The 14827-nt window shown below is 31.4% G+C and overlaps 2 protein-coding genes across 2 annotated transcripts; both read left to right on the top strand.

Annotated features, from left to right (window-relative positions):
• The first annotated feature begins 1760 nt into the window (after window positions 1-1760).
• Window positions 1761-3943, top strand: LOC107426949 (uncharacterized protein At4g06744). The gene has a single exon (XM_048461814.2). The coding sequence runs from the start codon at window positions 1896-1898 to the stop codon at window positions 3579-3581; it is 1686 nt and encodes a 561-aa protein (XP_048317771.2). The 5' UTR covers window positions 1761-1895; the 3' UTR covers window positions 3582-3943.
• Window positions 3944-12551: 8608 nt separating this feature from the next.
• On the top strand, window positions 12552-14342 carry LOC125418316 (uncharacterized protein At4g06744). The gene has a single exon (XM_048480161.2). The coding sequence runs from the start codon at window positions 12692-12694 to the stop codon at window positions 14042-14044; it is 1353 nt and encodes a 450-aa protein (XP_048336118.2). The 5' UTR covers window positions 12552-12691; the 3' UTR covers window positions 14045-14342.
• Window positions 14343-14827: the final 485 nt, after the last annotated feature.

Raw genomic sequence — 14827 nt, 5'->3', positions numbered from 1 at the left:
CACCTTATGTAAAATTGAAAATTTTAAATTTTAATTCAATACAAATTTAGGGACTAAGACCCGGAGTCTTGTTTAGTCAAAATACGCACAAATATTTTTGGGTTTTAATTACTTAACAAAAATAATTATTTGACAAATGACATAACAGTTGCTATACTGTCTAAATTTTGCATCCATACTTTTCAAACCTCATTTTCACTTGTTTAGACTTTTTCCTTTTCTTTAATCATATATATATATATATATATATATTTAGGTATCGTTCACTTTTATTCTAAATACAATTTGAAAAATATTATCAATTTTCTATTGGACTTTAAATTATCATCTTTCTTATCTATTATTTCATTAACACTCATTTGATAAATATTATGCACATCCTTTATATAAGTGTAAATGATTATTTTGAAACTATAGGAATATTTGTATAAATAGATCATATCTTTGAGGATATATATGAAATCAACCATTTCAAATAATAATAATGTTAGCAAATAATAATAATAATAATAATTTGTAGTACATTTTCTTTTAAATGCCTGTTTCTTTCTTTCTTTTTGAAGATTGAGATTCGAGTAGGGAAAAGATGAAATTATTGTCTTTGAGAGCATAGAAATATAAGAATTAATGGCTGTGAAATAATTGGACCATTTCATATTTTTATAATCAAGTAACACTATCTCAGTCAGATTGGCCAATTGATATATGATGCAAGAAAACAATCCCACACGTCACCTTTCAGTACCACTGGCACTTAAATTGTATTCAGATATTCCTTCCTACATACCGAATTATTTTTCATGCATTGTGACGTGGTTGGCATTTCATTTGAAGTGCACATTCTCTGAGCATCTTAAACATGAGGGATTCTTTTGTCTCATTTCATGGAGTCTTTTGTAAACCTTTGTGCACTTGCTAATGGTTATATTTTTCTTATCAAAACGGTGATCTTTCTAGCCATATACATAATCTTATCCCTCCCCAAAAATCTGTTTGGATTTAATTCTAGGGTCTCAGTCGGTCCTATTTAGTGTCATTTTGTGGAAAAGAGCTATGGGTTGCCTTTAGTTCATGCTAGCAAGTTGCAGACAGAAGGTTTCAAGTTGGCATCTGTCTTTGAGTGACCTTGGAGCATCTTTATTTTTCAAGTTTATCACCATACTGTTTATTTTTTGGCTCCTTCTACTCTAATTAAACCTTATAATTTTAATTTTGGAAGTTGAATTATTTCTGTATATATAAAATAACATTGTTGACTGTTGGATTTCGATCACTGTTTTTTTAAGTGCTTAACAAGGACAAACTTTGAAGACTTTTTCAGGGCCTACTAAAACTTTTGGAGCCAAAACAATAATGCAATGAATCTGAGTGAGCAATAGAGAACTAAAGGTAAAGTGGGCTTTTATTGCCAAATCATGATGATCCTACAGCTTTGCGAAGCCAAGAAATATTTCAAACTATTTAAATGTCTTGACTAAAATATGGACTTAGAATCAAGATCATTGGACAAAAAATTAGTGAACATTATCTTCTAATTCTACAAAATGCAAAAATGTGTAGCCCTTTTTCCCCATAGAATGGAAAAATAATGATGAATTTGTTAATTCCTCTTTAGTTAAATTAATCATAATTTGATAAACAATGTCTGAATTCTTTGTTCATTTAAACAAAACAATGATATAAAAAGATTAAAAGGAAGAGTCACAATATTGTTTCTCTGAAAAACGAAAGGCAACAGCATTTCGGCAATGGACAAACTATTTTTGGCAATTTCATCTCTTTCCTCGTGAGTGTTGACTATTCTTCGAAATATAGTCTTCTGTCGGTCTCTCTCTCTCTCTCTCTCTCTCTCTCTCGCTATATGTATATATATAAATATATATGTTGTGTACACCATGTCCAACTATTCTCAACTAGCTTTCCTGGCTAGAAAGATGGGTTCCATCTCATTCTGTGCTTCAATCTTATTCTCATCAATCTTCCTTAATTTATCTTTGCAACATTATTATTATTATGTGGGAGCTGCTTCTGATCAAGTGATCAGAACTAATAGGGAGGCTTTGGAGATCATCATTGGTGGTGGCTCTGATCCTCCTCCTTCTCCTGAACCCGTTTGTCCACCGCCTCCATCTCCGCCTCCTCCTCCATCTCCACCTCCGACACCATCTCCGCCTCCTCCTCCATCTCCACCTCCGCCACCATCTCCGCCTCCTCCTCCATCTCCACCTCCGCCACCATCTCCGCCTCCACCTTCACAGCCGCCACCTCCACCACCATCTCCGCCTCCACGTTCACCGCCACCACCTCCACCACCATCTCCGCTTCCACGTTCACCGCCGCCACCTCCACCACCATCTCCGCGTCCGCGTTCACCGCCACCATCTCCACCACCATCTCCGCGTCCGCGTTCACCGCCACCATCTCCACAACCTTTACAATTTGAAAGCGCCAGAATTAGATTAGCCTACTATGTAATTCAAAAATTCAAAAACAAAGTCGTGAAGGATCCCAAAGGCGTTACCAAGACATGGAATTCAACACATGTGTGCAACTACACGGGCTTCGTCTGCGCGATGCATCCTACATACAAGGTGAAAGCGGTTGCCGGGGTCGACTTCAATGGCTATGGACTGGGCGGTCCTAAGCTTATCCTCGATGAGTTTATCAATGGTCTGGAAGACATTACCATTTTCCATGCCAACTCTAACAATTTCATTGGTACAGTCCCATCGATAACAACCGGCAAACTCAACTACTTGTACGAGCTCGACCTCAGCAACAACAAGCTAACCGGTGATTTCCCATTAGAAGTCCTCCGTGCCAGAAACCTCACGTTCTTGGACATTCGTTTCAACAGATTTTGCGGGAAAGTTCCACCGCAAGTGTTCAACCTCGACGTCGACGTGCTCTTCATCAACAACAACAATCTAGAGCAGCCACTCCCCGATAATCTCGGCTCCACACCAGCTCTGTACCTCACTTTCGCCAACAACAAGTTCACCGGTCAAATCCCCAAAAGCATTCGCCGAGCTTCGGAGACTCTCATAGAGGTTCTCTTCCTCAAGAATCAGCTCTCTGGCTGTCTGCCAATGGAGATTGGATACTTAAAGAAAGCAACTCTCTTTGATGCGAGCTATAACCAATTAACCGGTCCAATACCTCGCTCTTTTGAATGCCTGGCAAAGATGGAGCTTCTCAACTTCAACAACAACCAGTTGTTCGGAGCGATTCCCGAGGAGGTCTGTAAGCTCCCTAATTTGGACAGACTGTCGTTGGCTAACAACTACTTCACTCAGGTTGGTCCGGCGTGCCGGAAATTGATCGAGAAGAAGAGATTGGATGTGAGGTCGAACTGCATTTTTGATCTTCCTAACCAGAAATCGAAGGCTGAATGTGCTCATTTCTTTTCCAAGCCTAACCTCTGTGCCAACCATCACACCTTGACTTACATTCCTTGTCGTCGCCAATGGGTTTCCACATCGGAGTCCAACCAGTCTGAGACTGAGATGCAAGCACTTCGTCCCGCTGCTTCAGCTGCACCGCCAGTATCATATGGAGCTCTTTCCCCACATGGGTTATGATTTTAATGCAGTACTGTGAAGACCCATTTTCAAAATTGAGTTTTGTTGTTTGTCATTGCTGTCTGGTTTATTTTTCCCACCGTTCTCAACCCTATGCAGTGGTCTTCTTTATTTGCTGTATAGTGCTGTATCTGTTAAGTGAATGTAGAAAAAGCCGTCTATGGGTAAAGCCGAAACTATAAATTTACTTCTTTCTGATGGACAACAATTCTCTTTTGAAAATTGTGGGTAGAGATGGATCTCTGTGCATGTGTATGCACGTCTATGAAGTGTCAATATTTCACTATTTTCTTAAGCATTGTAGCCTAGCTTAGTGATCTAAGCATATTAAATTATAGAATAAAGATAATTTTATTAGCATATTTTCTCTTCTTCGTTTTTGTCATTTTATCTAGGGAAAATTTCATTGATCTTATGGGATTTGTTAAACACCATGGGATAATTACACCTTAGTAAATTTTAAAATTACATTATTTTATTTAGAGGGCTGTATAATTTCTTTTTTGACAGCAGATATCTTTATTTTAAAAATTATTACAAATTGGTCTAAATCTATTAAAATTAATAAAAACTGTCTACAACTTTAAAATGAGGTATAGATTTTAAAGATTATTATGAAATTTGATAGATTCCATACAGATTTTATAAGAATTCAACGAAATCTTTAGGTTTAAGGTTGAATTTCATATTTACAATTTTCTTCACAATGATACTATTAAAATCTTTTTAAATCCATTACAATTCATCATTTTTTAAAATCAATGATTTTTTTAATTATCACCAGATTTTAAAAGAATTTACAAAGTTCTAATTGAATACATTTAAATTTTAATGTACTTTTATAAAATCCATAAAATCTGAATTGAATTTCATTAGACTTGTAAGGACTGTTTTAAAATTTAAATTGAATATCTCTAAACTTTTAAAAACTTTAAAAAATTTTCAAATTCTAAATTGAATACACTCCCTTTAAAATTGCATCTTAATACTTTATCCTTTTTTTTTCCATTTTTTTTCCAATTAAATTCAATAAAATACAGTAAACTAAAAACAATTAAAACCAAAACAAAATCTTAAAAATCACCATTTGATCGATCAAACTACATATATGTATATATATATATTTTAAAATATGTATTTTTTAATAAAAAATTTACTTTTCCAAGATATAAATTACATTATTTAATAAAAATTTCTTGATATGTTTCTTTCTTATAGGTCTTTATGTTTTGTTATTTTATTTTGAATCTTCTACAATTCGTACATGTTATTAATTTTATTTTTAAAAAATTATATTTGTATTTTTTAATATTTTCCTAATTTATTAAAAGAATAATAGTCCTCTCTTAAATAAGTTTATAAAATTTTAAACTTTTTTTCAAAATTTTAGTATTAAAAAAATGTTATAAACTTTGGAAAGAAACTTAAAATTTTAGAAAAGTTTTTTAACAAATAACTATTATTCTTTTAATCAATTAGTAAAGTATTGAAAAATGCAAATATGTTTTTTCAAAAAATAAAAATAATAATATGTACATATAATAAAGAGTAAAAAAAAAAAATAGAGACCTATAAAAAAAAGTGATCACGTTATTTTTGTAAAATAATGTAATTTTTTTCTTTTGGAAAAGTAAAATTAATTTTTATAGAAAAAAAAAAAAGGTAGGTGTGTCTTGTTTGGTTTGACTAAATGGTGAGTTTTTTCAGATTTTATTTTGGTTTTAAGTTTTTTAGTTTACTAATCTATTTTAATGACTTTAATTGGAGAAATGAAAAAAAAAGGACATTAATATTAAAGTATAATTTTGGATTGTTTTTATTAATTTTAATAGATTTGAACCAATTTGTAATAATTTTAAAAATATAATATCAAATGTCGAAAAAAAATTGTATAACTTCCTATATGAAATAATATGATTTTAAAGGATACTATAGCATGATTATCTTTAAAATCATCAAGCCTGCTTACGACCTTACTATTTAATCTTTGTTACACAAATTTGACTTTTTGGCTTATAAAAAATCTTTTTTATCCTTGTATAGGAATAAATAAGTATTTAACTAATAATATGCCAATTTTTTCATTGTGTTGAAAGTAATCTAACACATACTGACCAAAGAGAAAAATAATAAAAAAGAAGTAATCTAACACATACAATTCAAATCAATGTAAACTTCAAATATTTTATTAAATTAATACTTTGTCTTTTTTCATTTCTTTTTTTGTTTGGGCCTTTGTTTCTTTTCACCCCTTAATATGAACTAAAAAATGAAATAAAATAATATATAAAATGCAAATTAATGTATGCATCAAATATTTCATTCATTAAGGGCAAAAAAATACTTTTAATTAGTCAATTTTCTTACTAGACTAAGGTAAATTTAGGGTGGCTGTAAATTATAAAAGAATCAACAAAAGCTCTATTGAAGCAATAATCAATTTTTTTTTAACAATCTTATGGGTTTTTAGTAAATTTTTATTTCATAAAATTAGAATTTGAACATTGTTTAATTATTGTAATTGTATATGCTGACCAAAATAGATATGAATGATTATATATATATATATACATTATTACTATCTAACTGTCTTTTTAATTATAAAAAATATAATTAAAATTAATAATATATATACATTTTTTTTCCTCACCCTAATTTCATTAACATGAAAAAAAAAATATATTTAATTTATAACCCTAAAGTTATAAATGGGTAGAAAGAAATTTTGTTATTAGCTAAAAGATATAATTGTAATTTTAAATTGATTATGTCAGGAAAAAAAAAAAACTCAAAAAGCTATCTAGGATTACTTCGATTTTAACTTTTAAAAAGGTGAATTATTATAGAATCTAAAATCTATAAATTTACCAAATATATACTACATTTTATAAAAAAATTGTACTGTAATTTAGAAGTGGAGGTTTAAAAATAACTCCAAACGCATACTAAATGTTAGGGTGGTGAGCAATAAATTTGGAAAACTTGGATAGATGGTTTTTTTTTTGCAAACGTCATGGGGATCCGTGGAATTTTACACTTTATCTATGAACAAAGTGAGTTATCCAGGAAAAAACAAAATGTTGGAATTTGGCAAAAACGAATTAATTATGGAAATTCAAAACATTCTGGCAATTAATTAACGAGAACAAGATATTCTACTAAAAATTAATCAACAATATCTTCTAATTCTACAAAATGCAAAAATGTGTAGCTCCTCTTTTCCTCAAAGAATGGAAAAATAATGATTAATTTTATCAGTTGCCTTTAGATAAATTAATCGAAATTTGATTAGCAATGTCTAATTCTGTATTTATTTAAACAAAACAATATCTAAAGCTTCACCAAACTCAAGTACTTGTACGAGCTCGACCTCGGCAACAACAAGCTAACCGGTCCAATACCTCGTTCTTTTTCACGCTTAGCAAAGATTGAGCTTCTCAACTTCGCAACAAGAAGTTGCTCGGAGCAAGCCCTGAGCAGGTCTATAAGCTGCCTAATTTGGAAAAAGCCCCAAAAGCCCCAAAAGTTAGAAGGCTTCAAGTGAAATTTATGTATCAAATTATTTATTCCCAAAAAGCCCCAAAAGTCTGCCTTCTAAAATATTTTACGGAATAATTTTTTGAAATTTTTAGAGAAAAGTTATAAAAGTTTTGGTACAAGTATATTTGGGCTGACAGGGTTCACCCGATTTTAGATGGGTTTTGTAGTTGGTTTGAGATTTTGGATGACCCATGGTATATGGGTACTAAGGTTGACGAATTTTGGATGAAAAATGGTTTTTGTTTTAAACTTTTATTTATTTAACTAGGATAAGATAATGAAAAAAAAAAAAAAAAGAGATATCTATTATTCCTTTTTAATTATCTTTTCCTAAAATTACTTTAATAAAGTTTCTAAAACCCTAAGAAGTATTTAAAAGTTTACGATGACATTCTCTTTATTTGTTTTCACGATACTATCCTAAAGATGAAGAGAAAGAGATCTCAGAGAAGAGAAAATAAAGAAAATATCGATAGTTTCTCTAAGGTCTCCAAAGGAAGGTTAAAAAAGTTTGAAGGTTTTCGAAGGACTATGTTAGGAATCAAGACTTAGATGAGATTTTTGAATAGTGAGAAAATAGAGTAATTTTCTTTTCTATAGAGAACATTAAAATATGCTTGTTATATTTATGATTTGTTTTCCATGTGATGTATCAATTTAGAATTATTATACGGTTAGTATATGTAACTCATATTGTGATATGAATCATATGAACCTATTAATTGATATGTGTTGATCTCTATTTGCTATTTAAGACATTTTTATAGTTTGATTCTCTTCAAAACATGGTTTTTAAAATTTTAGTTGAGAAACAGTGTCTTGTCTCATCTAAATATAACCTATTTTGACCCCTTTTTTCGATCTTTAATTTTACGAAATGTTTTCTCAAAATTGGATTTATCTTAGACACTACACTTATCAATGATGTTTTCCAATTTGAATCTCCCCCACACATTTTTTCTTTATTTCATTGGTGGGTATTTTAACGTGGTTTTTGAAACACTAAATACCAAGTTTGGACAATGATTAATTCATTATTCAAAACAATGACTTTATTGTTCATTATTTGAACAACAATGTCTTGTTGTTTGAACAATGAGATTTGATCTTTTAAAAAAAAACCCCTTTTCACTTGAGCTGAAAATGAGTGACACTTCACTTGAACTTAAATTGAGAGTCATATGGTTAAAATAGGCTCCTGGCACATGGAACAACAAGATTGATGGCTATTTTATTCAAAACAATTTCAAAAATAGTCCAAGTAAACCTTTTTTATACATAAAGAAAGAAGTACTGCAATTCTTCTTATTTGTTTATATATTGATGACTAAATCTATTTTGGTTCTAATATGAAGATGATGGAGGACTTAGAAGGAAAATTATGCATGAATATGGAATGATTGAAATGGATCTTATAAGATAATTTCTAGAAATCCAAGTTAGGCAAGAGAAAATACAAATTTTTCTTTCTGAAGAGATGCAAATGATTTGCTTAAAAAATATCATATGAACAAGTGAAAACCAGTTTTTGCTCCTATGGTTTTGAATGAGTAGTTGTAGTAAAATGGTAATGAAGAAAAGATGGATGTCATAATCTATAGAAGCTTGTTTGCTTCCCTGATTTATCTCTCCAGCACAAGACTAGATTAAATGCATCCTATTAGCATTATTTCAAGATACATGAATGCTCCAAGCAAGTTACACTTCATGATTGCAAAATGGATTCTAAGATATCTTAGGGGAACTAAAAATTTTGGAATAAAATATGTGAAAGATGATCACTTCAAATTAGTTGGTTTTACTTATAGTGATTGGTACAATCTCTTGATGACCATAAAATGCGTCAGGTCCTATTTTGTTTTTTCATCTTAGATTGTAAAAAATATCATGGAGTTTAAGAAAGCAAAAGGTCATTTCTTTTCCTTGCAGAAGCTAAATACATTTTCATTCATACAATGTGCATATGAAGCTGTTTGTGTAAGCCCTGTGAGTCCTGAAAGATGTGAGACAAGAAAGAATAAGATTAATAAACAATACATTGAGATGGATTGTGATGACCACTTGTAGTTCGTTATGAGTTTGCTAGCATAAGCATAGGGGGATGCAGGGTACTAGTAGACTACCTTATTGGTAGGCTAATTAGTGCCCAATCCAACATAGTTAGAGTGCGGAATAATGATGGTTTAAATGTAAAGTAATCACTCTTTTAACAATAAAGACCTTTTTAGAGTGGTTTACTTGAGAGTTCAAAAGAACTTTGGTGTTAAGCTTGCTCTGGTGGGAGTAATTTGAGAATGGGTGACTCGTTAAAAAGTCTGAAAAAATCCCATACTATTTGAAATGCAGTGAATATATTAGAGACAATATCAGTAGAGTAAGAAAACAATTAAATATCAATGGGCAATGATATCAAAACCTGTACTCGACCAGAAATATGCTAGTAAGAACACTAGGCCCTAAAGGAGGTATATTTTAAGACTTATGAGTCTTAAAGAATGCGAAGTAAGAAGGCATAAAATTATCGAACAATGTACAAAGGTGGATTATGAGACAAGTATGGTTTGAGGTTACTACGATAAGTGTGGGCGGATGTGGAGCACTGGCAAGTTACCTTGTTGGCAAGGCTAACTGGTGTTTAATCCCACATTGTCTAGTTGTGGAACTGTAATGTTCAAATATAAAATATTCACTCTCTTAATAATTTAAGCCTTTTCAAAGCGATTGGTTTCAGAGTTCAAAAGAAATCAGGAGGTATTTCAAGATGGATGATCCCTTATAATGTTTGAACAAAAAATCCATACCACCTGAAATACGGTGGATAAACTGGGGGTAAGATTGATGAAGCAAGAGAGTAACGGAATGCTAGTCGATGAGGTGTTAGAAGTTGGCTAAGGAGAATTCTTAAAGATTTTCATATGGAGCAAATTAGACCTACAAAAATCTATTGTGACAATATGTCACATATAAAGATACGTCATCATTTCATTTGTAAATTGGTGAGTAAGGAAGAAATTCAATTGGAGTTTATCAATAGAAATGAACAGCTAGCAAGCAGACAACCTAATAAATTAGTTATTATGGAGAAGTCATGAGTTCATGACTCAACTCAGCAAACTCTGTAGTGGGGTTAAAAATTAATGTGTAATCTTGTTTTTAGTGTTAGCATTATGTATACTTTTTTAGTTGAGCTTCTAATTAGCCTTTTGGTTTTACTAAATCCTTGATGCTAATGATATCTAAGAAGTTTAGAAGGTTCTTTTAGTCAATAGCACTGCAAATAAAAAAATATAATCTATAAAATGTTTGTTTCATACGAACAAAGCCTTTTGTAGTACCATATTTTAAGTTTAGAGGTGGCAATTCGTGTCATCGTATCGGATTTGTATCAACCTTTTTGTTAATCGTGTTAGAATTCTTCAACCCGAATATGATCCGTTTGATAAATAGGTACCTAACATGACCCGTGTAACCCATTTATTAAATGGGTCAATTTGGGTCGGCATGACTTGTTTATACGAAATTGATTTATTTATACAAAATTGACCTGTTTATACGAAATTGATCCATTTACACGAACTTGACCCTTTTATATGGAATTTATCAAATTAAAAAAATTAACTTATTTAAATTAATTATTTCATATAAAATAAAAATAATTTAGTCACTAATAATTCCTAAATTAAATATATATATATATATATGTAAAACCATATAATTATAATTATAAAATTATACTAATATAACATATGATATGATAATATAACAATCTCATATAATAATTAAATATATATATATATATACACACATAATGTATCTAATACTACTTCTCTAAAAATAATATAAAAAAGTTTTATTAATAATTATATTTTTAATTTTCTACATTTCCAATACTCTCAGACATATTAATTTTATTTTTTCGTTGTCAACAAATCCATACATGTATTAAACATATTATATTTAAGTAAATAAATATTATTTTAATATTTTTTATTTTTTATTTTTTATTTTTTTAATTAACAAAAGAAAATTAAAAATAAATTTGTAATTTAGTAATAAAAAAGTATTAGTTAAAATTTTATTAATGATAAATTAATATATTAAAATTATAATTTAAATAAATTATAAGCATATCAGGTTGGATTGATACGATAATTAATATGTTTAGTTAAAAGGATTAATTTGGATTAATTTCAGATTAAATGGATTAATATAAAATTGATATATTAATTGATACGTTTAGTTAAACAAATCAATTCAGATTAATTTTAAATTAAACAGGTTAATTTGAAATTGATATATTTAATAATTATATTAAACGAATTGATTCAAATTTAATCCGAACTCATTTATAATAAATTAAAATCTACTAATTCTGTATTATTTTTCAATTATATTATTATATCATGATCTAAATTACTCCTATTTAAGTCCCCTGTTCTAAAGTCTAATTTCTATCTTGACCCAAAATTAAGCACTTTCTAGGACGTTTTAATTGACAAAGTCTATAATGACTGTGATGCAAAAGCATTGAGATTGAAAAAGGCATCCTTAGAAAACCTTTCTTGGCATTTGTGTCCAAGGGACCCCATAAGAGCTCCGGAGGAAGAAAATCACTATTGGATAAAGTTATGATATGGATGTGGAAACTTGTACTAAAACCGATGATATTTTTAGATGGTGCCGTGGAATCGCAGTTGGAAAATTGACATATCTGACGCAGGTCCACAAGAAAAGGCCAGGTCCATCAGTTCTTTCCCTGGGACAAGAAAAGAGGAAATGGGTCCCAGCTGCGTTTGCCGACAATTTAATGTTGGGGACATTTTCGACTTATTCTCTAAATGTAAGTGTACAAGTACGTATAAAATATTATATAAGTATTTTAGTATGCTTGCTTCTTCGTTTTTATTTTTTTAATTCTAGGCTGGCATAGGATAACGCATTTTGTTTCCAAATATATATTTGCAAAAGATTTTGGGCCTTGTTAGTTACAACTTGCGTCATGACCCTACATCTTTGCGATGCCAATAAATATCTCAAAAGCTATTTAAATGTCTTGACTGAAAAAATATAGACTTGGAATCAAGATCATTGTACAAGGTCTCTATGCGACTAAAAATTAATTAACAATATCTTCTAATTCTACAAAATGCAAAAATGTGTAGCTTCTTTTTTATTTCATAGAATGGAAAAATAATGATGAATTTTGTCAATTCCCTTTAGATATATCAACCATTATTTGATATTAGCAATGTCCAATTCTATGTTTATTTAAACAAAGCAATGTCTAAAGCTTAAAAGGAAGTTTTCAGCCAAAAAACAAAAAAAAGGTTAAAAGGAAGTGTCATTCAGCCAAGAAAAAAAAAAAAAAAAAAGCTTAAAAGGAAGTGTCGCTGTTTCTCTGAAAACGAAAGGCAACAGCTTCTCAGCCGTGGACAAACTTTTGTAGGCAAGTTCACATGTTTCTTCTTGAGTGTGTTGACTATTCTTCAAAATAGTCTTCCTTTCCGTCTCTCTCTATATATGTCTTTTCTACATCATGTCCAACCATTCTCAACTAGCTTCCAAGAGAAATGGGTTCAATCTCCATCTCCATCTTCGTCTTTTTCTGTGCTTCAATCTTATTTTTATATTTGCAAAATTACAATTATGTGACAGCCGCTTCTGTTCCGGTGATCAGAACCAATAGGGAAGCTTCGAAGGTAATCATTGGTGGTGATCACTCTTATCGTTCTCCTTCTCCTAAACTCACTAAAGGTTGTTCACTGCCTCCACCACCACCGCCATCATGTAATCCTATAAGCCCCCGAGTTCTAAAAGCCACCAAAGCAATTAAAACATTCGCATCTAAAATAGAATGTGATCCCGTAGGCTATACAGAGACATGGAAGGGAGACGATGCCTGTAAGTACAAGGGCTTTGTCTGCGCAGAACATCCCGACGACAATCTGCTAGCAGTTGCCGGTGTAGACTTCAATGGCGCTAATTTCAACGGTCGTGATCTTACCCTCGAAGGGTTTATCGACGAGCTGGAAGACATCACCATTTTCCACGCCAACTCTAACAACTTCACGGGTAAAATCCCCTCCAAAATAGCCCAATTCAGGTTCCTCTACGAGCTCGACCTCAGCAACAACAGGCTAATAGGTGATTTCCCACTAGAAGTCCTCGGTGCCAAGAATCTCACATTCTTGGACCTTCGGTTCAACAATTTTTCGGGCAAAGTTCCACCAGGCTTGTTCAACCTCGACGTCGACGTGCTTTTCATCAACAACAACAACTTAGAGCAGCCACTCCCCGATAATCTCGGCTCCACACCAGCTCTGTACCTCACTTTCGCCAACAACATGTTCACCGGTCCAATCCCCAAAAGCATTCGCGGAGCTTCGGAGACTCTCATAGAGGTTCTCTTCCTCAACAACCGGCTCTCCGGTTGTTTGCCAATGGAGATTGGATACTTAAAAAAAGCGACCCTTTTTGATGCGAGCAATAACCAGTTAACCGGTCCTATACCTCGCTCTTTTGCATGCTTGGCAAAGATTGAGCTTCTCAACTTCAACAACAACAAGTTGTTTGGAGCGGTTCCAGAGGACGTCTGTAAGCTGCCTAATTTGGAAAAGCTGTCTTTGGCGAACAACTATTTCACTCAGGTTGGTCCGGCATGCCGGAACTTGATCGAGAGGAAGATATTGGATGTGACGTCGAATTGCATTTTGGATCTTCCTTATCAGAAACCAAAGGCTGAATGTGCTCGTTTCTTTTCGAAGCCTAGCCTCTGTATCAACCATCAGGTTTTGACTTATATTCCTTGTCGTCTGCCATGGGTTTCGAAATGGAAGTCTGACAGTAGGAGACCAGCACTTACTCCGGCTGTTTCAGCTTCACCGCCGGTATCATATCGAGCTCATTCACCAGATGGGTTATGATTTTAATGCAGTGTGTTATCTGTCACCGTCTGGTTAAGTACTACTACTGTATCTGAAGTAAATGTAGACAAATCCGTCTATGGTGAAAGTAAAAATTTAAAAATTTATCTCTTTGTGATTGATAAAAATTCTCCTTGGAAAATTGTGGATATAGAACGATTATATGTCCCCGGGCATAAATGTGTACGTCTATAAAGTGTGAATATTTCACTGTTTTCTGAAGCATTAATATTGTAATCTAGCTTAGAGATCTAAGCAAATTAAAAAAAAATAGAATAAAGATAATTTTATTAGAATATTTTCTCTTCTTTTTTTCTTTTCATTTAATCTAGGGAAAGTTTCTTTCATATCCTGAGATTTGTAATTAAAAAAAAAAAAAGTTGACTTTTTTTCTTATAAAATATCTGCTTTACATTTATATATATATATATATATATATGGGAACAAATAAATATTGAATTAATAATTTGTCATTTTTTTTTTCAATGTGTTAAAGTAAAGTAACACATAAAATTTTTGATTAAAAAAAAAAAAGTAACACATAAAATTCAAATCAATAAGTAAACTTCAAATATTTTATTAAATTAATACTTTATCTTTTTTCATTATGTGCTATAAAATGAAGTAAAATAACGTATAAAATGCAAACTAATGTAAACTTTAAATATTTCATTCATCATTAACGGCAAAAAATAAAAATTATAAGTCAATTTAGTCAATTTTCTAACATAGATTAAATGTTGGGGTGGTAAGTGATAAATTTTGAAAACTTGGGGTCTTGAT

The sequence above is a fragment of the Ziziphus jujuba genome, chromosome 9, assembly GCF_031755915.1.
Source record: "Ziziphus jujuba cultivar Dongzao chromosome 9, ASM3175591v1".
Lineage (NCBI taxonomy): Eukaryota > Viridiplantae > Streptophyta > Magnoliopsida > Rosales > Rhamnaceae > Ziziphus > Ziziphus jujuba.
Note: the sequence above shows the minus strand (reverse complement) of the source record. Positions and strands in the feature narration are given on the sequence as shown.